Here is a 23,560-nt window from a genome sequence, read left to right on the forward strand (position 1 = left end):
GACATTTATTTGGTCAGAGTGAATAGTTAAAGGGGTTGTCCAGTTTCAGCAAATAAATGTTATTGTTTAGAGAAATATAAAAATGGTGACCTGGTGCCCGTCTGGTGGAAATAGTAGACTCCAGTCAGGAGCCCTCCAGGCCAATCGCAGCTCTTACCCAGACACCTTCCCATACATTGGTTGGTGAGGCAAATAGGAAAGGAAATATAGAAAAACCGGGAAATGATAGAGCGCTAATGGCAGAAAATTAAAAATAAACTTGTGAATAAAAATCACAATGTGGATGGTTAAGATGAATTGGTTCTGTTCATTGCTCCAAGGACATAAACAACAGCTTAAAATGGCCACGCGTTTCGACACCGGGCGGGTGTCTTCTTCAGGCCAAGCAGGAGGTGTCCAGCAATAGCCTTAGAACTAAATCAATTTAATTGTTTGCATAACAAAAATGTATACAATTTTCTAATATCTTTCTGTATCCATTTCTCATATCTTTGTTCATTTCTGCTTGCTGTCATTTGTTTACTTCCAGTTGTTAAAAATCAGTCCATGGTCATGTGATATGTGTGATATACACACAGGTACACAGCTTGTTACAGTCATAGCACAGTAATGAGAGTTCTGTATTGTAATGAGTTGCGCACCATACTTCACATGACCATGGACTGTACATCACATGACCATGGACTGTATATCACATGACCAAGGACTGTACTTCACATGACCATGGACTGTACATCACATGACCATGGACTGTATATCACATGACCATGGACTGTATATCACATGACCATGGACTGTATATCACATGACCATGGACTGTACATCACATGACCATGGACTGTACATCACATGACCATGGACTGTATATCACATGACCATGGACTGTACTTCACATGACCATGGACTATACACCACATGACCATGGACTGTACATCACATGACCATGGACTGTATATCACATGACCATGGACTGTACTTCACATGACCATGGACTATACACCACATGACCATGGACTGTATATCACATGACCATGGACTGATTTCTATCCACTGAAAGTAAACAAAGAATGACGGCAAAAAAAGATCTAGAAAACAGTGAGGAAATTGATACAGAAAATATATTGGAAACTTGTATAACTTTTCATTATAGAAACAATAACATTTATTTGCTGAAACTGGACAACCCCTTTAAGGTCAAATCATCTCTTTGACTATCTTGTTAATAACCATTTTAAAGAGATTATCCAAGGTTAGAAAAACATGGCTACTATCTTCCAGAAATAGCGCCACACCTGTCCACAGGCTACGTGTGGTATTGCAACTTTGCTCTACAAAAGCGACAGGTGTGGTACCGTTTTTATAAGAAACCAGTTATTTTTTTTAACTCTGGACAATCCCTTTAAGTTAGATTTAAAATCTACTTAGTAGTTAAACCTATACTAGTAACCCAGATAGAGTGGAGCTGTATTCGGTGTATTCCTGTACATACAGTTCAGCCCTCCCTCTTACTGAGCGGTTGGAGGAAGGTTTCCCCAGGGTCCCTTGCACACCTATTTGCCTGCACTTTGCACGGAAACCTCTTCTAAGTTCCCCTAATTCATAAATGTAATTAAATAATTACATTAGTGCTAATTAACATGAAACTGCAGATTATTTAAGCGCAAAAAACACTATTCAACTTCTTAATTATTCTTGTTCACACAGCATTTCCTTTTGCTCGCGCGCCCTAGGTGCAGATAAAGCAGCCCATCTGCTGGTAATTAGAACTAAATAATTTCCGACAATGTAGCTTATCATTTTGACTGCACATTTGATTAAAAACAGTGTACAAGCAATATCCCAAAGCGACAGCGTTAGCGTGAGGATGGGGCGAGGGGGTACCTGACCCGAGGGGCTACATTAGGTGAATGTTTGGAATATCTGAGAAGCAGGAGCACAGACAGTAAGACAAACACAAGCTGTAGAGCTATACAAAGCCCTCACGTACAGACGCAAGCGCACACCGCCTAGTATTCTGTATATAATATACACAATATGCACATGGGCACACGCAATGCACATGTAGTCACATAGCCCTGTTCATTACACACACACACACACACACATGCAGAAGTTTCTTAACTCATTTCACACAGATGAAAAGCAAATTATAGGAAATGGCCCCTCGGCTGCTCATCTCCCTCCTTATCCCCCACATCCCATAATGAGTTTATTTGTTTAACTCCCCGAATTAAACGTCGCTTCTAGTGCGGGCCTGGTAATATCACTCTCATCATGTCGAGAACATTTTCCTGCAGAGACCCATCTGAATAAGAGAAGGTCCCCGCGCTGAACTCAATCAGGGAAGCGTAATGTGCTGGGTAATAGAGGTGGTTGATAGATCTGGAGGCTAAGAGCTCTTTACCTAATGATGGGATATGGATAATGCTCCTCCTGCACGTCCTGATGTGATTCCAGTTGGATGCCAGATGCTAAAAAATCAAGGGAAGAGCAATGAGTGAGAGAGGCAGTCTGGAACACACTTATCGGAGAGGGCGAGGGGGGTCTTAAGCTTCCTTCCTTCATCCTGCCGTACGGTTAATCCAAGCTTAAATTATATTAATTGATTTAATTATATGCTTTAAAAACATCTCCACACCCCCCCTCCCCAATTAATTTAATTAGGAGGCTGCATGATGCGGCGGGCGAGGGGAGATTAAGGCCGTATTCGCTTTAATTAAAAGAATATGAATTAACACGGAAAGTGTGGGGTGGGGGGAAGGTGGGAGGTAAAGCAAATATAAATGAAATGGTGCGCACTAATTAAAAGGCCGTGTTAAATACTTCTTGACAGAGCAATGACAGCAGAGAGGTGTTTAATCCCCCCCGTAAGTGAGGAGAGGTTTGATATCCAAATGTACATAGGCCATACAATCTGTTCCTCTCCCAGATAGGAGACCGTCTCTGCGCCATTAGCTTGTAACATCTGGGTGACAGTGACCCTACAAATCACAATGCACGCCCAAAATCCCAACATTGTAAATCTATGTGTCCCGATAGAGATACGTGAACTCAAATGTTGACATTGTAACTGGCTGCAGTATGTAGATAGGTCGGTGTGCATAGATGTGAACGATGCCTTAAATCCAATCGATGATCCTATGACAAAGCTGAAGAAGGCCAAACAGGATATGTCATCATGAGATCACCACTGATCGGCATCTATAGGCTTCTGGGAACTCATTATAGGTGATAATGAAAAGAAATGTATAGTTTTCATGAACATTGACGGAAGACTTGTCACCTCTGCTGACATACTGGTTTTAGTAAATCATTGTATTCCACATAATATTATAATTTCTGCATACCTTTTTTAGACCTCTGTGTTGTGCTGTTTCTCTTGAACACATTGGGTGTTACCAGTTGGGGGCATGCTCCATATACAGTCTGACTGTGTGTTACCAGTTGGGGGCATGCTCCTATACAGTCTGACTGTGTGTTACCAGTTGGGGGCGTGCTCCTATACATTCTGATTGGGTGTTACCAGTTGGGGGCGTGCTCCTCTACATTCTGATTGAGTGTTACCAGTTGGGGGTGTACTCCTATACATTCTGATTGGGTGTTACTAGTTGTGGGTGCGCTCCTATACATTCTGATTGGGTGTTACCAGTTGGGGGCATGCTCCTATACATTCTGATTGAATGTTACCAGTTGGGGGTGTACTCCTATACATTCTGATTGGGTGTTACCAGTTGGGGGCACACTCCTATACATTCTGATTGGGTGTTACCAGTTGGGGCTGTGCGCCTATACAGTCTGACTGGGTGTTACCAGTTGGGGGCGTGTTCCTATACAGCCTGACTGGGTGTTACCAGTTGGGGGCATGTTCCTATACAGCCTGACTGGGTGTTACCAGTTGGGGCGTGAGCCTATACAGTCTGACTGGGTGTTACCAGTTGGGGGCGTGCTCCTATACAGTCTGACTCGGTGTTACCAGTTGGGGGTGTGTTCCTATACAGTCTGACTGGATGTTACCATTTGGGGGCGTGCTCCTACACATTCTGATTGGGTGTTACCAGTTGGGAGCGTGTTCCTATACATTCTGACTGGATGTTACCATTTGGGGGTGTGTGTCTATACAGTCTGAAAAAAATATGCTCCAGAATTGTTATATTTATATTGGGAATACAAGTATTTACCAAAACAGACAAGTCAGTAGAAGTGTCAGGTCTTCTTTAATATTCTACATCTGAAATTCCTCCTTTAGGGTACATTGACATGTTACAGATACCTATGGTGAGTCTAATAATGAATTTTTGAAGGATACATGGCAGAAATAAGTGTCTGACATTGCTTTCTGCTGTGGAGGTGCCAGAAGATCCACATGAGGATTCGTCCCATTTTATAGCGGTAATCTGTGGCTTTTCCAAGCAGAATACTCAAGTATAATGGACATGCTCATTGGGTATGCTGGTATTTTTTCCAATGCATGTGAATTGGGTTACAAAAGCCCTATTCACTTGCACTTTATGAACAACTCCATTAAAGGGGTTACTGTAACCCTATTCACTGAATAGCTCATAAGAGTTTGATTGGTGGCCTCTGGCCAATGGGATGGCCACCAATCATGAATACCAGAATTGCTTGTCCCCTGCACTCAGGGTTGCGTGCTGCTGGTCCGTTCAGACTCTATTGTATGTCCATGGGCGGTATGTAACGCTGTAGCTTAGTCGTAGTGAAGACAAGCAATATGATGCACATTGTACACATCCTGCTCTAAAGACCCCAAACAGAAAAATACAGGAACACAAATATGCAGAAAGCTCTGAAAAAAAGAATTGGCCACATGATTAAAAGCTGGAATAAATCCAAAGAGAGGGACTGCAATGTACATTAAATGTCAATTTATGATTATGTCGCTTTAGGGCACACTCGCGCAGTGGGATGGGGCGCCAATTTCTGCTCACTTTAGACAAGTGTTTTGTCACATTAATTTATTTTCATATTTGAGTATTTATTAATTGCTTAGATAATGTGGGAGCGGATAATGAAGCACAAGCTGCATGTGAGACGATACAGAGAAATCCACATATTCTTCACATACCAACTAGAGATGAGCGAAGCGGTTCGGAGTGAACTGGATATGCTCTGAATTCTCCAAAAGGTTTGTGTTTATCTGAACCGGAAGTGAAATTATTATACTCTGGGGTCTCTTCAGACTCTAGAGCAGTGATGGCAAACCTATTAGAGAGTGAGTGCCCAAATTGCAACGCAAAACCCATTAATTTATCACAAAGTGTCAACGTGGCAATTTAACCTTAATAATGCGCGGATGCACAATTTCACAGAATTACAGACCTGCAAAATATGGTCATATGAATGGGGCTTTATAGAGCTTTCTGCTCCACTGTGACCCCCACACAGTCCTATCTGCTTCAAAGTGACCCACACACAGTACAATCTGCTCCACAGTGGCTCCTACACAGTATAATCTGCTGCACAGTGGTCCCCACACAGTATAATCTGCTGCACAGTGGCCCCCACACAGTATAATCTGCTCCACAGTGGCCCCCACACAGTATAATTTGCTTCACGGTTGCCCTCACACAGTATAATCTGCTCCACAGTGGCCCCCACACAGTATAATTTGCTTCACAGTTGCCCTCACACAGTATAATCTGTTTCATGGATGGGTGCCCAAAGAGAAGGCTCTGAGTGCCACCTCTGGCTGGCACCCGTGCCATAGGTTCGCCATCATGGCTCTAGAGTATAATAGGTGGAGGCTCAGGGGAGGTGTAAAACATAAACTTTTATGCTCACCTGTTCTGAGCCTCTCTTGGTCGTCTCATGGCCTTTTCGGTGGCATCATGCGCCTCGGGTCACCGCTAGGGCCTGTGATTGGACCTCAGCGGTCACATGGGGTGCGCCAAGTGACAAGAATATAATAATTTTATTTCCAGTTCAATCTGAACAAGTTTGGACCGAAACAACCCAGATGGCTGACTTGTCCGAATCCAAGACTAAAGTCATCTTGGCCAACACGGTGGCTCAGTGGTTATAAATATAATATCAGTATCAGAGAAATATCAGTATCTGAAGCAATTCAATTAACATTGGTTACCGGTATATGGTCATATCTAGACACAATGTAATAGGTCTAAGGCTATGCTATGTGATACCTCTTTATTCAGGAGCAGTATACTGTGCTCTTATTTTAGTAGAAATCCAGAAACCTGACAGCCATAAAAAAAAATAATAGGAACAGTAGGGATCAAATGCAAAACAGATCTGTCCTGTACTTTATGGTTCCTTTAAAAATGGAGCCTGTGACATTAGAGAACAGTGGCTGACTTATTTACTTAGATTTTATTTTCAGTACACTTTTTACTGTGCGCAGTTTCCATCTGGAAGCCAAGCTACAATTGACAGACATGGTTACATAATGTGTCTCTGTTTAGTGGGTGTTTTTGCAATGGAAGTTAATGGGAGTAAAGCAACCCAAAAAAAATACCACCAGAGAAGACTGTATTAAGGTCTTACATAAGCAGACATTCATTTATACCATCACCGTAAGTGATTAATATCGATTCCAGACAAATATTTACACCTTACATTATAATCTCATCCATTTACATTAAGCAGTAGTTGTGCTTCATTTCAGAATATGCAAATGTTCAATCTGGAGCATTACGGGTAGCTCTGTTTCTCTAAGTTGCTACACCCCACACTGCTCTGCTACACCCTCCTTTCCCTCCTCCCGACTTTGAGTAACAGGGCAACATTTCAGCTTACCTCCTTGGTCCCGTCACTCAAAGAAGGACGTGGAAGGAAGGGCAATTCTGGGCAGTGTGGGGTGTAGTAATTTGAAGCAATGGACCTTCCCTTAGTGCTCCAGATTTCTTAAATACGTATTCGGTAATAAATGAATATCTCTGCGACAGAGGTGCAAATTTATATGGGGAAAAAAGCAGCACAGTCAACTGAGCAATATGATTTATTTTTTACCCACTAAAACCAAATTGGTCTCACCAAAAATGCAGTCCAGTCTTCATTCCTATAATGAGTTATGGAGCAGAAGAAGCTGAACAGACTGGTATATAGTTTGGTTAGAAAATTCCCAGTATAATTAGACATTTATTCAGGTTAAGGAGTCTAGTGGGCGGTCCTACTCCGCTATCTCTGTCTAAAGTGTGACCGCCTACTGGACTCCTAAGCACGGAAAGACCTACAAATGCATAAAGTACAAGTTATTCTGATACTCACCATATATCAATCTGCTTAGTTACTCCTACTCCATAAAATGCCTGACTGAACTATATTTTTAACATAGTTCCCTTTATATTTAATAAATATAAAGAATAAATATTGAATTAAACACATGACATTCCCTTTAAAGATAATGAATGCAAAAAAAATGCAACAATCAAAGTAAACACATGACATTCCCTTTAAGGACAGTGAATGCAAAAAAATGCAACAATCAAAGCAACAATCAAGCATTTGCTCACCTTCCCTCTGGATCGGGCATTCTGTAAATGGCGCTCTCTAGACTCTTGTAACATTTTCTTGACACGGGATTTCTGCACGTGCAGGAGCCAAGCAATCGCAATAACACCAGCAGCCCACCTTTGCCGTTGATATGTGAGATATGCCATTCTCTCTCTATAACCTCTCCATGTGGCTTGGATCTTCTGTGCTGCCGCATCCTTCCCATTTCTTCCTTTATAACGCTGTCCAGGGCGGCTCATGAATTTCTCCACCCAAGTTCTATTTTCTAGCACAGACAGAAGCTGGGATACTGATGGTTTCCTACCTAGATCTTGATCCAGTGTAGCTGTCCTCATCTTGTCTCCATTTATAGTTGCAGTAGGGATGGCATAGTCCTGGAGCAACTTCTCCAAGCTCTCCAAAAAGATCATATAGCTCCCCCAGTTAAGGCAGTAATGCTGTTTGAAGGCCAGAAAGTCTGCAGCATTAAAGTCAATGGAACCATTATGGATGGTGAAGCAGTGGCCTGTGTCTGGAGTCACTGGAGCTAATGCCCATGTATCCTGTTAAAAAGTCACAGTGTTATAAGCCAAGATATAATGAACTAAGAAAAATAAAACAGTTGACTTATAATGTGTATTGTAAAGGCCTATTGTAGTGTCCCTTGACTTAATAGCAAGAATTTCGCTGCATAGTGCACAATTCTTACCACCAAATATGATGCAGCAGATGGTATGTGGATAGTGAAATGATGTGACCTCAAGGTAAAATACCTGAGACTCTGCAGATATGAAGCCCTCATGCTTCTTCCACATTATATTTGTAGGTGTCCTTGTAGTTTTGGCTGACACATTATGAGGCGTTGAAGGTGTCTCCACACCACTGTCCTGTAGCTGACTCTCTGAATCATCAAATTGGCTTCTGGTGTTCTCACGGCTGTAGTCAGCCTCGTAGGAAGGTTCAGTTGTCTTGATAGGATTTTTGGCTGTAAAATGGTCAGATATGCAGATTGTGAGATGATGTCCTGGTTCATGGTAGTTCTAGAGCATAAATATCTATTAAAATTTAGCAGGCTGGATATGAAGGGTGGCAAAGTAGGGAACTAGCCAGGGCCCCCCGTTGCACGATTTAGAATTTATGGGTTATCTGGTTTTCTAACAATGGATGACAGGTCACTGGTACTGAGACAGCGCAGTTTGTGGTGTTGTTTACATCCCGCAAGCTGCACTGGTCACTCGCCATACAAACTGCAGTGGCACGTGTGGGTACTGCAGCGCTGTACAATTGAAATATATTCGGCAGCACTGCAGTACCTACACTTGCCGCTAAAATTTGTACAGCCAGTGAGCTGCGTGGGTCGCAGTATAAAAACAATACCGCAAACCGTACTTTCTTGACATCGGTGATCTGTAGGTGTCCTGGGTTTTGGACCCCCCAAAGAACTAATATTGATGGCCTATCCTAATGTTAGAAACCGGAAAACACCTTAAGGATCTGACAGTGGAGCTCAAAAATAATGTCCTAAGTACTTGTGGAGTGGTCATTTGATATGAATAGTAAGCCCAAAAAAGTCCAGCTATAGGGAGTCTGCTACTAAAACCCAGTATATTAACCTAGGCCTGCAGATAGATAGGTTACAGTCGCATGACCAAATGGGGTTTTTCCGTTGTGAATCGGTACCTCCATTGCTGAGATATTGTTGTTAATATGCAAATGAATTCTTTGGAGCAACAAGGGCATTGTTATTGCTCCAAAGACATAAGCAGCAACACCCTAATTGGTCCAAAGAACTCATATCAACAGAAATGGTGATCTTTCGACAACAGAGGAACAATTCGCAAGGGGAAAACGTCAATTGATTTGGGTGACAATAAGCTATCTATCTGTGGGGCTGGGCTGATATACTGGGTTCTGGTGAGGATCTAAAGATTGATAAGGGTATGGCTTCCACAGCCCTCAATCCTAACAATAGACCGGCAATATCAAAGTCCACAAAAATCCCTTCTAATTGCCCAGTTCTCACTATCTCCTGTTATACATAGATCAATATGGCGGTATTATTAGTGCGTGGGAGAAATATTTAGACACTGGATTGCGGTATTGTGTGTGTAATATATGGCTATTTATCCTTTAATACTCCCACCATGGGGAAATTCAGTGTGTTACTACAGTAAGTACATGGTGGTGATATTATTTGGCCACCATATCATGTATAGTCTTTGAAATAATAAGAAAATCTGTGTAAAATGCTGAATGATGGAGCCCTACTTTGCTTGTTCCCCAAGGTCCTATTTCTAAAAAAGCAGCCCTAATCCCTTGTAATTTGATGCACATAGTAGTAGCCAAAAAGTTACTAAACATCCAATGTTAATGTGAGTAGCTATTTTATAAGATATACTTATAGCTAGGAGTATTCAACCCATGTGCTTCCCCAATCCCAGTGTGTCACATGTGAATCCGAAAAAGTAGTTGCCTTTTGGTGATCGGACTGTTGGGTCTTACTTAATTAGGTCATAATAAACCCATAATTAGGCGAACGTGGTCATTGTAAGTAATAATCTCTGTGTCTATGGTGACAAACAATAATAATCTGTTGCATTGGTCATGTTGATTATTTTTCTCCAGGGAGAGTCTTTGCTACTGTATTTGAGCTTGTAATTGGCAATATAAAGATAATTTCCAATATAGAAATACAATACAATTCTGTTCACAATCATTTGGCTGGTAATGAAAATCTCTATGTGTTCTGCTTGGAAATATTAAATGTAAAAAATATTACAACGAAAAAAACCCCCAAAAAGTAAAATAACAGTTGAAAAGGTTTTATGGTATTTATATGTATTTATTTTTTAATACCATACTAATATGCATCATGCTCCGGATATTTTTTTAAGTTGATTTCCTATAGACTTTGTTATAGGTGGAAAAAAAAGCCATGAGTGCGTGCAGAAAGCCAAAGAAAAATACCGCCCAATTTTTTATTTTTATAATAAAAAACACAAATCCAAAATTATTTTTTAGTGAAAAACGTTAAGGGAAAAATTTCAGTGTGCTAGTAGCCTTAAGGTGCATTCACACAGAATAAAGTGGCGCTGACTCTGCCACGATAACTCGCGGTAGAATCAGCGCTAATAAAAAGACTCCCATTGAGTTCAATGTGTTTCGCGTGGAAGACGGAACCCATTGAACTCAATGGGAGTCTTTTTACAGCGCTGATTCTGCCGCGAGTTATCGTGGCAGAATCAGCGCCACTTTACTCTGTGAATGCACCCTTACACAATCATTTTATAATGATATACGAATCTATTTGCCATACAGACTTTTTGTAATCTCTAAGGACATACTGATCTTTTCCAAAAATGGGTAGTCCAAAAATATTTCCCAAATCGTGTACGAGGAAAATAAATGTTGTCAATGCTTTCTTCCAAAAACAATGTTTGTGTGTGATATGGTATCCCTATTCACTTTGTACAGAGCCGCAATACCAGACACAACCCCATGAATAGCTGTGGCACTGTATCTGTAAAAAGCAGACATGTTTTCTTATTCTGGACAACTCCTTTAAATTGCACTAGTTGTAGGAAACATGTCAGAGCTATCTTTATAATTTATTAAATATGAATTGTTAATCTCCAGTAATATTTAGAGGCTCCAAATAATACAAATGCCCAATAATTATTTTACAGGTAGAAAATTGGTTTCAGGTTCTCTTGAAATACATTTTGCCATAGTTTACCTTTGGTGTGTGTGAGTGTGGCTGTTCTTCTTGCATTGGCACCGTGCAGGGGTAGAGGCTGTTGCTTTATAGCAGGCGGAACCAAGGTAAGACGAGCGGCTGGAGGAATAAGGCCTCTCTGTACCAGACTCAGGATTCCTAAATAAGGAGCTTTATTATTAGGGATGTGTATCAAAAAATATGGAAAATGGTTGTACATGCTAAAAGGCTTGGTCTGTCCCATTGGTGAACAGGTGGATCCCCTGTGGGCCCTTGAGCTAGGTAGGCTCCAGTTTACCCTGGTATGGAATAGTACACTAACTATACTTTATACAGATACTTATCACACAGCACCTCAACCAGGCTATGCGTCAGTACGATATACCGAAGACACATAAGGAGGCTAAAATGACATCTAAATGCACAGATAGGCCAACCAAGGTACCATCTTCTCAATCACACTGCAGGGGCCCCTATCACCAATGATGCTGCAGCATCTTCCTGGCTGACAGAACTAAGGGTAAGTTCACATGGTGGAAACCTTTTCTGCGTGGCTAGCCGCGACGGGATGACGATGCAGTGTCCTGTCACGGCATTCCACTCCTGATTAGGCCCAAATAAATGGGCCTATTCAGGAGGGAGTCTTGAGCCCCAGATGCCGCAGCTGAGTGAGCCATGGAAGTTAGGGCATGCCGCTTCTTTTTCCTGCTATCTGAAAAAAATCACTAGTGGGAAAAAAATGTGAGTGGATCCCATTGAAATGAATGGGAGACGTTTTTGCAGGTAGATTTTAAGGTGGATTCCACATCCTAAAAATCCAAGAAAAAGGCCCTATTTCAAGGCAAGAGCCAAGTGGTAGACTACTAACACGAAAAGGTAAAAGGTAAGGGTAAGCAGCAAGCTACTATTGAAAAAAAAATTACATTGGAAACATTTTAGGGATTTGCAAACAAGTGTCATGTAATATTTGCATGTAGTGGGGCACCCACAATTTATTTTACTGGTGGACCCTATGCACCCTAATCTGACACTGCATGTCTTACTATATAAGAAGGTTAAGGGGCAGGAATACATTAAATAATAGAGCCGCATTCACAATTCTATTAGTCTATGGGTCTGTGAAAATCATGGCTCGCACATCCAGATTATCAGTGTTGTCTTTGTTAAAAGGAGTCTGTCAGGTCCAAAATGTCTGCTAAACCAATAGTGCCAAGTACAAGTCTTTAACAGGACATAAATATATTTTTTGCCTGCAAACCGATGAAGCAATGCCAAGATAATAATCTTTTTATGGCCATGTAAATCAGCTTTAAGTACACTGGGGTGGAGCCTGATTTGAGAGATTTTACTACAAATTTGTTGTGATCCAGGCCAATGCTACAATGAAGTTGGACTGTGATTCTAGAGGAGAGCCAAAGCACTTGCATCTGTCTGTAAGTAAATCTGGCAAGTCAGGCTCCACCTCCGCAGCACTTGCAGTCTGATCTGCATATCTATAAAAATCTGATTATTTTTGCATTGCTTTATCAGATTTTGGCCACAATGTTATGCTTCTGCTCCTAGTAAAGACCTCTATTATTGGTTTGAGATGGACTTCAGACCCGACAAACTCCCTTTAAAAATGTAAATGTGAATAAACCTTTGCAGCGTTGTGTCCACGTATATTGATGTCTCTGCGAGGCAAATGCAACCCGATAAAATATTATAATAGTTGTGTGATTAAAGATTGTATATACAATACTATTACATCTGGGGTGTGTTAGTTATTTCCTAACATCGTATTCCGTGTATAAGCCAGTGATATAACATAAGGACATATACAGTATAAGTGCCACATTGTATCACGTCTAGTGTAAACAGAATCATACTTGAAAGATAATAAATGGAGGCACATTGTGCGGGAAATATATTCCACACAAGCTGTCACTTGCCATAACACATATGTTTTCAGCTATGACATTGCAAAAGAACAGAAATCATCAAAAATCCTGAAGACAGAATAGGAATGAACTATATATCAGAGTGTAAATGGTGTCCTAATGTCAGCCGATGATGCTAATACCCCACATATATTATGTTGTCACCGGCCATAGGGAAAACAGGTGGTGGTTACTGGTAATTATCCCCCGGTGTAGTGTCGGTGGGGTCTGCATTTACACCTCTCACCTTTTTGCATGTCTTTTTCATGCACTGGCGGTGGAGGTAGAGAGGCGTCCATACGATGTGAGGCTGGTAACACCGACAGATGACTGACAGTGGGGCCTCTGGCAATCCTTTCCATAGGCACCTATAAGGAGGAAGATTTAACCCAGTGAACGCACTGATGTTGTGCATACATTATTTCTGCCTCATTCTGTTATACTGCTGTAAGGGGGCATCCAGTCTGTCGGGAAGAAGTAGACATGTTCCCTGGAAACTGTCCAGACACTAAACAATGCTAGACTTCATTGAAGTGTTGACCTCTTTATCAGAAGTATTACAAAACAATTTATTTCTGTCTGTAGCACCCGAGGAGTTTCTGGTCCCTGGACCTTATCGGAAATGTATCCAGCAGGTGTGGTAAGGGGAATGCATGCAGAACTTTTGCAAACGCCACATCTGTTTCACAGAGCGGGTGACATCAGCGGTGCAGAAAGGAGTGAGAGAAGGATGGTAGGATGGGGGTTTGAGAGAGGAAGATATGAGCTGGCTCAATCTGCCTGATGCTTTGCACGTGGGCATAAGGCCAGGCAGAAAAGCGCGGGCCCATCTTATTGGAATTCAGTAGTGGCCCTCGTTTCCTGTCCAGAGACAGATGTAACGCAGCCGTCCATGGCATTGCAAGCAGGCACTGAGCTGTTTCCAGGGATTTGTGTGTGGTGGAGAAGCAATGTCGGAGGCTCACCGTGCGCCCCTGCATAGCGAAATGACAGCCAATCTCCCATTCCACATGACAAGCACTGGATAAAAACTTAAAACAAATGGTGACCTTTCCAAAGATTAATTTGTTTACCAGCAGAATCCTCCTCTCCTTGTCATCCCAGATGGAGCATATCAGAGCGTCCCCAGATTCTAGGTGTAAGGAACGCTGACTCCAATCAGCTCCAACTCTCCGGCAATTAGTTCCGGGCGTCTTTTTTTCTCCTGTCTCTTGTATAATATTCCCCCCATCCCTACACACACAATTACCTCTCCATCCGATCAGGGAAATTGTCACGCTTCCCATTACTGGTTTAGTAAGTACATTGCAATGAAAACATCAATTTGATTACAATAAAAGTAAATCTCCATGACAACCTCAAACAAGGGCATAAAATGCATATTATTAGAGTTCCTCCTAGTGGTATCAAAAGAGGAGAGACCCTACAATACAGCCTCAGTGATCTATAATACAATAGAAAATTAAAGGGGGGTTTCTCACAAATGGCCCCCAGAGATCAGACACTTGTGGATATGGGATAAGTATGAAATCTCCGGAGGGTCCTACTGCTGGGATACCCACTGGTTGGGAGAATAAGGCCAGAAAATGACCTATGTGCTCAATTTACTTCTATGGAACTTCTGGAATGATGACGTCTGTAAGTGCCATGTAAGAGCAAACACTACTCCATTCACATGGAGCACTCAGAGATTTACAGCGATCAGACACTTTAAAAAGGACCTTTCACCATCTCCAACAAGTCCAGTTCTTTGCATCATTTAATAGGTGCTGCTCCACTCATTCTGGCACAGTTGGAATATTTTCTCTAGCCCCCACCGTTCCTGAGCCATCAATGCTGTTAGTTTTGATGCCTGATATACTATTTAGGTTCTATATTATCAGGAGGGTGGTGTCAGGCAGGAGCAGACAAGGGGTGTGATTTTGAGCTCTGACACTGGTTTCCCCTGACTGGAGCTCTGAATCACACCCCCTGTCTGACACCGGCCTTCACATCAAGCACCAAAACTAACTGCGCTTGTTGCTCGGAAATGGTGGGGGCTATGGAAAAAGTCCAACTATGCCTATTAACAGATACTAAGAACTAGAATTGGTGGAGGTGGTAAAAGGTCTTCTTTAATGAATTAGGGGGGCTTTACTGCTTCTGACTGACCATGGCCTTATGAAGAAGTCAGAGCAGGAGTCGGGCTGTGGAAAAATAAAGGTTTGGCCAACAGACTCAACAGCCAAGTCTACACCAGCTGGATCTTCACTGCACCATCTAAGAGCTACATCAAATCCATCTCATCTAGTCAACAGGTATCCTACTTTGTATTGGCAAGAGGCAAGGAACCCGAAACTGTTTTCTAGAGACAGTTGTCATTGGTTTTGCGCTAGTTATGTTTCAAGACCCTCTAATGGGTTAGTCATTGACTTACATGGGAGATGCTTATCGATTGCCCTAGAGAGATAGTTCTCTTCTTTTTGGAGGAGAGGTAATTTGTAAATTTAAGCCCGAAATAAGCACAAGCACCATGTAAGAGTGCACTAAGCTCAGGATATATAGTCAGAAAAGCTCCTAAAGTTATTTAATATGTTTCTAGAATTCTATTGGACGGACATCTGCCAACAAGAATGCTACGTTTGGCACAAATATGTCGCCATACCTTTATTCAGCTGAACTATAGGAAGATGTTTGCAGCTCTATAGCTCGGGCATATGTTCAGTGGCCCTATTAAAATGTGCCGCTACAATGAAGCTGAATAGCTTACCTCGTCCTGTTCTTCATACACGATGTCAAATATATTCTGTTACTCTGGACACCCAGATGTGTAACAGACAAAGCCCTACAGTAAGCAGAAGATAATCCAGGCTTTGTGTACAGTAAGGACCGTGGATGGTTTATCTAATCCCTATTAACATTTTCATTGATGAGCAAGCAGATCTGTATGCTTGAGTTACAGAAAGTAACTGGATGTGATGCTGTATATTACTACAAGACGCTATGACTGTAAGGAAGAATATTACATGTGGCAGACTTACAGATGTTTTCGGTTTGCAGCTGATCAGGGGCAGACTGATCCCATAGCTCTGACTGAGGAGGTCACGGTGATTCACGTTCTCAGGATTACACATGATGCGTGTGCTCAAGGTCAGTTTGTGCTGTAACAGAGATGAATACATTGGGCATATTTATAAAAATGATCATTTTACTAAAAACTGTCAAAACTGCAACACATTACACTTGACGTTTGCCAAATTCACAAAGTTACAACATATACATGTCATAAAACTGATAAAAGTATTGTAAAGGATGTCAAAAAAGAGGGAATTGTTACAGATTTCACCAAGTCTTTCCTTCTAATCCAGAACTATATGACCAAACTTTTGTCTAATAAAAATGACTGCTTAGATTTTATAATACTTCAGGTCAAATGTCTTCATAGTATTGTGAACCTGCTCAGGATTCTGGCTCACAAATACTGTGCAAAAGTTCTTACCCCTGTGCCCACTACAGATGCACTACCCCTCTGATCATCGCTTTGTGATCATAGAGAGAACTGTACGGCCGTGCAGTAGCTGCACAGTTCTCCTTATCCCTCACCCTTATGATCAATGCAAGGAAGAATGGCTGTTCATTTTCCTACAATACACTGAGTGTCGAAGGAAAACCAGTACGCGAGGGGGTCATAGGAAGAGATCACTCTGTGACAAGGAGGAGTAAAGCAGTTTGTGTGGAGTAGGAGAGCAGTCTATGAGAGAAGGATATAAGGAGAAATCTGTGTAAAGAGGGAGAGCAGTATGAGATGGTGCATGAGAAACAGTAAGTGGGTTAAAGGGAGTCTATCAGGAGGAAAATCAGTATCAAACTAATGACTGCACCTTGTAGAGCGGCTTCTGCACTTACCAAAGATTTTTTTTTTTATTCTGCATTGCAGCTCCATCTTCATTAAAATCAGCATTTTATTTTTATGAAAATTAGGTGAAAAGGGCCTTAGAGATGTGTCTTCTCTATCTTGGACTTCATCCTCTGCTCTAGATAACCACCTCTAATTGTTGCCCAGCTCCGCCCCCCACTGCTTGAGTGATGCTTCCACTTTGTCACATGTCTGGAAATAGGGATGGTTATCTAGAGCAGATAGCGAAGTACCTTCAGGCGAAGACAAGCCCCTAAAGACCTTTTCAGTTAATTTTCATACGATCCAAACTCTGAGTTTCATGAAAATGGCGCTACAATGCATAATAAAAAATACATCTTTGGAAAGGGTATAAGCTGTTCTACAAGGTACTGTCATTAGTCTAATACTGATTTTCCTGCTGACAGACTCCCTTAAGGGGACAATAGAGTTATATGTGTAGCAGAGGTGAGGCATGGACTCTCATGGGCTCTCTTTATGAGAGATGGGGGTATGATGAGCAGTCTATGTGCAATTGGGCCCTGAAAATATGTCTATAACAGAAAGGGCATGGAGGGCAGCATGTAAAACAGGAAGAACAAATCTGTGAGATATATAGGGATTAGGTCAGCAGTCTGTGTGACTGAAGGAAGGGACCATAGGGGGCAGTCTGTGTGAGAGGAGACAAGCCTGCCTATACTAGTCTCCATCGCAGCATAAAATCTAGTTTTCTATTACCGAAAAATATAAAAGGAGAAGATTAAAATCCACAAGTTTACTCTAGTGTCAACACTGGAGAAATAAGGGGTGAGTAACCCACTGGACACCAGGTATACCGTCCTAGGCCACAAGGGACAATGTCATTAATCCCATCACTACAATACATCAAACTAGTTGCAGACTTTAATTCCTTCTCTCCCCTAGACCCAGATGTTACCATAAACCCATTTATTATCCTAACTATTGCAAATTATTTGGCTCTATAAAGCAATATTTTTGTTGCTAATTTGGATTTCCCAGTTTAGAAGGAAGAAAGTCCCGGTTCCTTACTTTCCCGCTCACTATCCAAATGTAAAGCACCATGGAATTAATGGTGCTATATAAATAAACAATAATAATAATATAAAGGGGCACATCGATTGACATGCAGCAGATTTGATGCAAAAATTTCCAGGACGGTTTCATTCATCTGAATAGAGGTTGTAGAAATGCATGCACATCCTGCAGAAACAGCTCATAGCATGAATGTATTTTAAGTCTGCAGTAAATCTGCTATATGTGAATATATCCAAGACAAACTTTATAAAAGGCCTAATTATAAAGTCCCCCATTGGGAATTAGCTTTGTGAGACATGTACCCCTACTCCACATAGACATATGCTACTTCTTTTTGGTGAGTGATTGCGCCTCCAGCTAGGCACATCTTTGTGAAAGACTCAACTTAGGATGTCTATATGAGTGATGAGTGAAGGATAGCGTGATGTGGTTGTAAATGTTATCTTTCCTTAAAAAACTCAGTGAGTTTATATATATATTTTTTTTTTTAAAATATTTTCCATGAGGAAATATACTGGTAACTGTGTATACCTTACCCTGTGAGAGCCTCCATAGCATAAAATATAATGCTGATCGGATTGGGTGACATTGCCTATAAATCTTGGCTAAACCTCAGCATGTTAGCACTTTGTATAGCAAAAATACATGCAAGTGATGCAACGTACTGCAAATAAGGAACTTAAAAGGCAAAATAGTGATTTTTCATACGAGAGGCTATATGCCGCAATGTAAATGTAATCTCTATCTGATAACTGGAAATTTTTGTCTAGCCCATATATTGTATAAACAAAATAGTGCCAGCATTACTGAGTAACACCTATATACTGCTATGTGCCCTTCTATACCATTAGATGACTCTGATTTCATATTTTATTTACAGAATCTGCCATGAAAATCCGTGGGACACCAAAGGTTCAATTTGGGCCAAAGCACACTTTGGGTGCCATATGTTGGATATTTGTGACACTGATGCAGAATATGTGTATGAAGCCTAATATACACAGAGCTTTCTATACAGGGTGAGCTGCAAGCTTATATCAACGTGGGAAGTTAAAGGGAGTGTTAGGTTCAGAATACCTCCTAAACCAAAAACGATGACATGTAAGGGCCTTTCATGGGAGTACAAACATATCTCTGTCACCACAAACCAATGAAGGAATCCAGAGATAATTTTTTTTATGGATCTGCAAATCAGTCTGCAAATGCACTGAAGATGGACCTGACTTACCAGATTTCTCTACAGACTTTGGCTCTTCCTTGGAATTAAAGTTTAACTACACCCCTGACATTTTTAGCCTCTGCCTGCTTCAGAACTGTCTGTAGGTAAATCTCCCAAATCATGTCCCTCCTCCAGTGCACTTGCAGATGGGGGATTTGCAGAAAGTTGATTATCTCTGCATTTCTTCCCTGATTTGTAAGCACAAAGGTACGCTTATATTCCTATTACACTATTAACCTGATACTACACTACTAACATGCATTGTTATTGGTTTAAGAGACATTCTGGACAGCAACACTCCCTTTAAGCAAACTTTTTCTGCTGAATTTAAAAAGCATATTCAGAAAAAAAAATATTGGGCATATAGATTGTGGATATCAGGAGGATCTACCAATATAGCACATTTAAGCTTCATACAAATAAAGGTGTCGCATATACAGAGTCTATCCTGGTGGAGACCAAACTGATGATGTGTGTGTTACATCTTTGCATAGTTGCTAACTACCTCCAATTTGCCCAGGTAGTCCAAAATTTTTGCAAACAATCCCAGAAAATTAGGCATGGATTTAATTATCACACCAAAATGGGTGTTCCTACTTGGTTTGGGGGTGTTCCTGAGACCCTGGGGTTTAAATACTGTGTAGGAAGGTGACAGACAGAGTGCTGGAATCACACTATATCTCCCCCAGATTTTTAAGTTATGTGTGGTCCAGTGCGGGTCTTAAGTAGGCCTTAGCCCCAGGTGTGGGTCATAGGCTCATTACTGGCCCATAAAAGGCTGCAGATCCAGTACTTCAGGGCAGATCTGGGTCTGTCCTGTTACCCTGAGCCTGGAGAGACTGTATCGTGCGTATCGGTTTGTTCGTGTGCCTGTTAGTAAGCCACACTTATAGTTAGTTTTTGATTACTGTTTAGTTAGTTGCTCAGACGAGCAGGATTTTTGTTTTGTTTTTCCTGAAGTTAAGGATGTGTTTCATTTTGCTCATTTTGTGCCTGAAGTCAAGGACTATTTATTTTCCTGCTTGTTTTTCTAAAGAAACCTGCTTCCTGCATATTTTGTGTCCCTGTCTTTGACTGTTTGAGTCCGCACCTTTGCTTCTATCGAGCTACCTTCCACACAACTGGTATATAAACCAATGTAAATTTTGGCAAATATGGTCCTTCTTTTCTCCTAAAAGCGATCCTTATAGGGTAGAAAGTGTTGAAGATATAGTATCTGTTGGCACAGTCTGTTTTCCATACTGTTCCAACACATCTGAAAACTTATTAAATCAGAGGCATAAGGAGTCCAGTAAGAGTCCACATACATATATAATTGGGAGCCATATGTTAAAGGTCTGATATTGCGGGGAATTTATTAAGATTGGCAATCCTTACAGCAGTCTTAATTCATTCCTTGTCAGGCGCACAACTCGCCAGAATTACTATGAGGCTCTAGATTCTTAGTGATTCTAGCATCTGGTCGCAGATATATGGCAGTAATGACTGTCATAGATTTGTGACATAACTCACACCAGTTTTCTGTTCTCGTCCATCTATATTCCTGCTCTGCCCGCTGTATAAAAAAGTGGCAAGTGGGACACAGAGCCAAAAATGCGCCACAGTGTGGCAGAAATGCGCCACGTTGAGGGCCATTGTGTTTGCTTTTGATAAATTCCATATCAAAGACACAGAAATATCAGGAATACTTAGATAAATCTAAAAATAGATAAAAGATACCTTATGAGATGTTCCTAATTAGAGATGAGCGAGTAGTAGTCGATCGAGTAGGTATTCGATCGAATACTACGGTATTCGAAATACTCGTACTCGATCGAGTACCACTCGCTGTTCGAATGTAAAAGTTCGATGCAGAACCAGCATTGATTGGCCAAATGCTATACAGTCGGCCAATCAACGCTGGTTCTTCTCCTACCTTTAGAAGTCTTCTCCGTGCAGAGCCGACTGCGCATGTACGCTTGTAGTGCGGGCATGCGCAGTCGGCTCTACCCAGGCCCGATGCCTGGCAGAGTGAATTCCGAGCCAGAAGATGCTGTGGGGACGCTGCACGGAGAAGACTTCTTGGAGGATTCAGCCCGACCCTCACTCGTGGACTTGGTAAGTATAATTTGATCGAACGTTGCCTACCCCTGAAATGAGCATTTTCCCCCCATAGACTATAATAGGGTTCGATATTCGATTCGAGTAGTCGAATATTGAGGGGCTACTCGAAAACGAATATCGAACCTCGAACATTTTACTGTTCGCTCATCTCTATTCCTAATAACATAATAAAACATGTTTGCTTGCAATATAAATCTTTATTTTGTGGGGCCATAAAACCAATCTGCGAAATGCAAACCTGAAATTTGTTTAGACTTATAAAAAAGACGGTATAAAAAACCCCAAAAAAACAACAGTCAAATCCTCTCCAACCTCTGTCACGCACAACGCAGCTGTTGACAGTGGCCGGGGCTCGCTCAATCACGTCATTTCACAATCAGGATCAAGGATTTATGATGCCAAATGAGGTTTACCGTGTTTTAAGGATAGAAGGTGGCAAATTATAGGTGGCAATTTCCCAGCTGGAACCCCCAACTAGTTAATAATAACAGCGCTCGTGCCTGCATGCCATGCATGTGGAACAGCTGGTAAAGCAGCACTCTCCCTCCATTAAGAAATGAGGTGCGCGGGTTCTGTCACAGGATATGTATTCTTAAGCAGGTGTCGGAGGTTTGCTGCCACAGGGCCAGGGTAAGCAGTATTATGCCCAAGGGAGGTGCAGGTGGCAGGAATGGGTCAATTAAATAAGGTTTTATAGTTGATGCAGAATTTATAGAATATACACGATATTCTGGAACATGGTTGATTCTTATAAATAAGTGATAAGCCATTTTTATCATTGCAGGGATCAACGTGTTATATACAAGAAAAGTGGTAATAATTAACAATAATACACGTATAGGGATATATAATACACATGTAGATGCATTAACTCACACGACAAATATAATTGGCAATTTACCTCCTACTTACAGTACAAGGCAGCTCTGTGATCCATCTCTAGATCTATTCTACATTTGCTCTATATGATTGTTTATATCTTTCAGGTTATATGAACACCCCATGTGTGGTTTTTTATAGTACTTTGCACTATTATATTGCCTTTATGGTGTGTTTCTATGTCACTTTTTCAATAAAGTTTTGTTACATTCAATATATCTTGGTCTACGACTATTTGCTAATAGACGTTGTTGTTTATATGGGCATTGCCCAACTACACTGGAGTCTTCCTATCTGAATTCTCACTATGGAAAATGTATAAAATCTGTTGTTCACACTGAATCTAAATCAGGCTTACATTTAAAAATATGATTTTATCCTAAGATCAGGGGCGAAGCTTAAGGGGGTGCAGAAGGTACAGTCGCACCTTAAAGGGATCTGTAAGCACTGGCCCAGAGGCCAGAGGCATACAAGTCACTAAGTGCATTGGGGGACCATTTTTCACTGCCATAAAAAAACCCAAAACAACCTGCCATGCACTGAGGACGGGTTCACACCTGCACCGGTCTCCGCTTTGTCAGTTTCAGTCTTCTGCCCGAGAAACTGGACAGGAGACAGAAACCCGGCAATCAGTGTACACCCGTGAGCATCTTGTGCCTCTCCGCAGCGAAACCGTTTTTTTTTTTTAACCAGACACAAAGTCCTGCATGTCCGACTTTGCGTCTGGTTAAAAAAAATGGTTTCGCCACAGACAGGCCGAAGACGCTCACGGGCAATCACTTTGCAAACCCATTCAAGTGAAACTGACGTCCGAGTTTCCGTCTCCTATCCAGTTTCTCGGGCAGAATACGGAAACCCACAAAGCGGAGACCAGACGCAGGTTTGAACCCGCCCTAACCTTGTTACTTACGCTTTTCCCTTCCCTTCTATAACCAATCCTATACAAAACATGGAAAATCTGCAACAAAAAAATAGGTAGGGTTCACACGACCGTTGGTGTCCACTCAGAAGGTGTCCGTTTAAAAAAAAAAAAAAAAAAAGACACCTATCATAACGGACACAAATGGACCATAACTGATGGCTATCGGTTAATGTTTGTTGACCCTAGACCTCAATGTTAAAAAAACGGATACTTAGGCTGCATTCACACGGAGTAAACGCTGGCGTTTTTTGTGTGTTTTTTGCACATAGCGCCGCGTTTACGCCGCGTAGCGTCGCGTTAACGCCGCGTATACGCCGCGTTAACGCCGGGCAACGCCACCGCTAAATAGCGCGGCGTTAACGCGGCGTATACGCGGCGTTAACGCGACGCTACGCGGCGTAAACGC

General features: G+C 41.6%; 1 protein-coding gene across 1 annotated transcript in view; it reads right to left on the reverse strand.

Moving 5' to 3' along the window:
• The window catches only part of IQCH (IQ motif containing H), an 86,977-nt gene that overhangs the window by 49,207 nt on the left and 14,210 nt on the right, over window positions 1-23,560 (reverse strand). Inside the window, exons 5-10 of the mRNA XM_075273140.1 lie at window positions 16,122-16,241; window positions 13,349-13,469; window positions 11,204-11,341; window positions 8,241-8,452; window positions 7,488-8,030; window positions 2,405-2,471 (exon numbers count right to left, since the gene is read on the reverse strand). Coding sequence (XP_075129241.1) covers window positions 2,405-2,471; window positions 7,488-8,030; window positions 8,241-8,452; window positions 11,204-11,341; window positions 13,349-13,469; window positions 16,122-16,241 — 1,201 coding nt within the window. The remainder of the gene's footprint in view (window positions 1-2,404; window positions 2,472-7,487; window positions 8,031-8,240; window positions 8,453-11,203; window positions 11,342-13,348; window positions 13,470-16,121; window positions 16,242-23,560) is intronic.

Source organism: Leptodactylus fuscus, chromosome 5 (assembly GCF_031893055.1).
Source record: "Leptodactylus fuscus isolate aLepFus1 chromosome 5, aLepFus1.hap2, whole genome shotgun sequence".
NCBI classification, from domain to species: Eukaryota; Metazoa; Chordata; class Amphibia; order Anura; family Leptodactylidae; genus Leptodactylus; species Leptodactylus fuscus.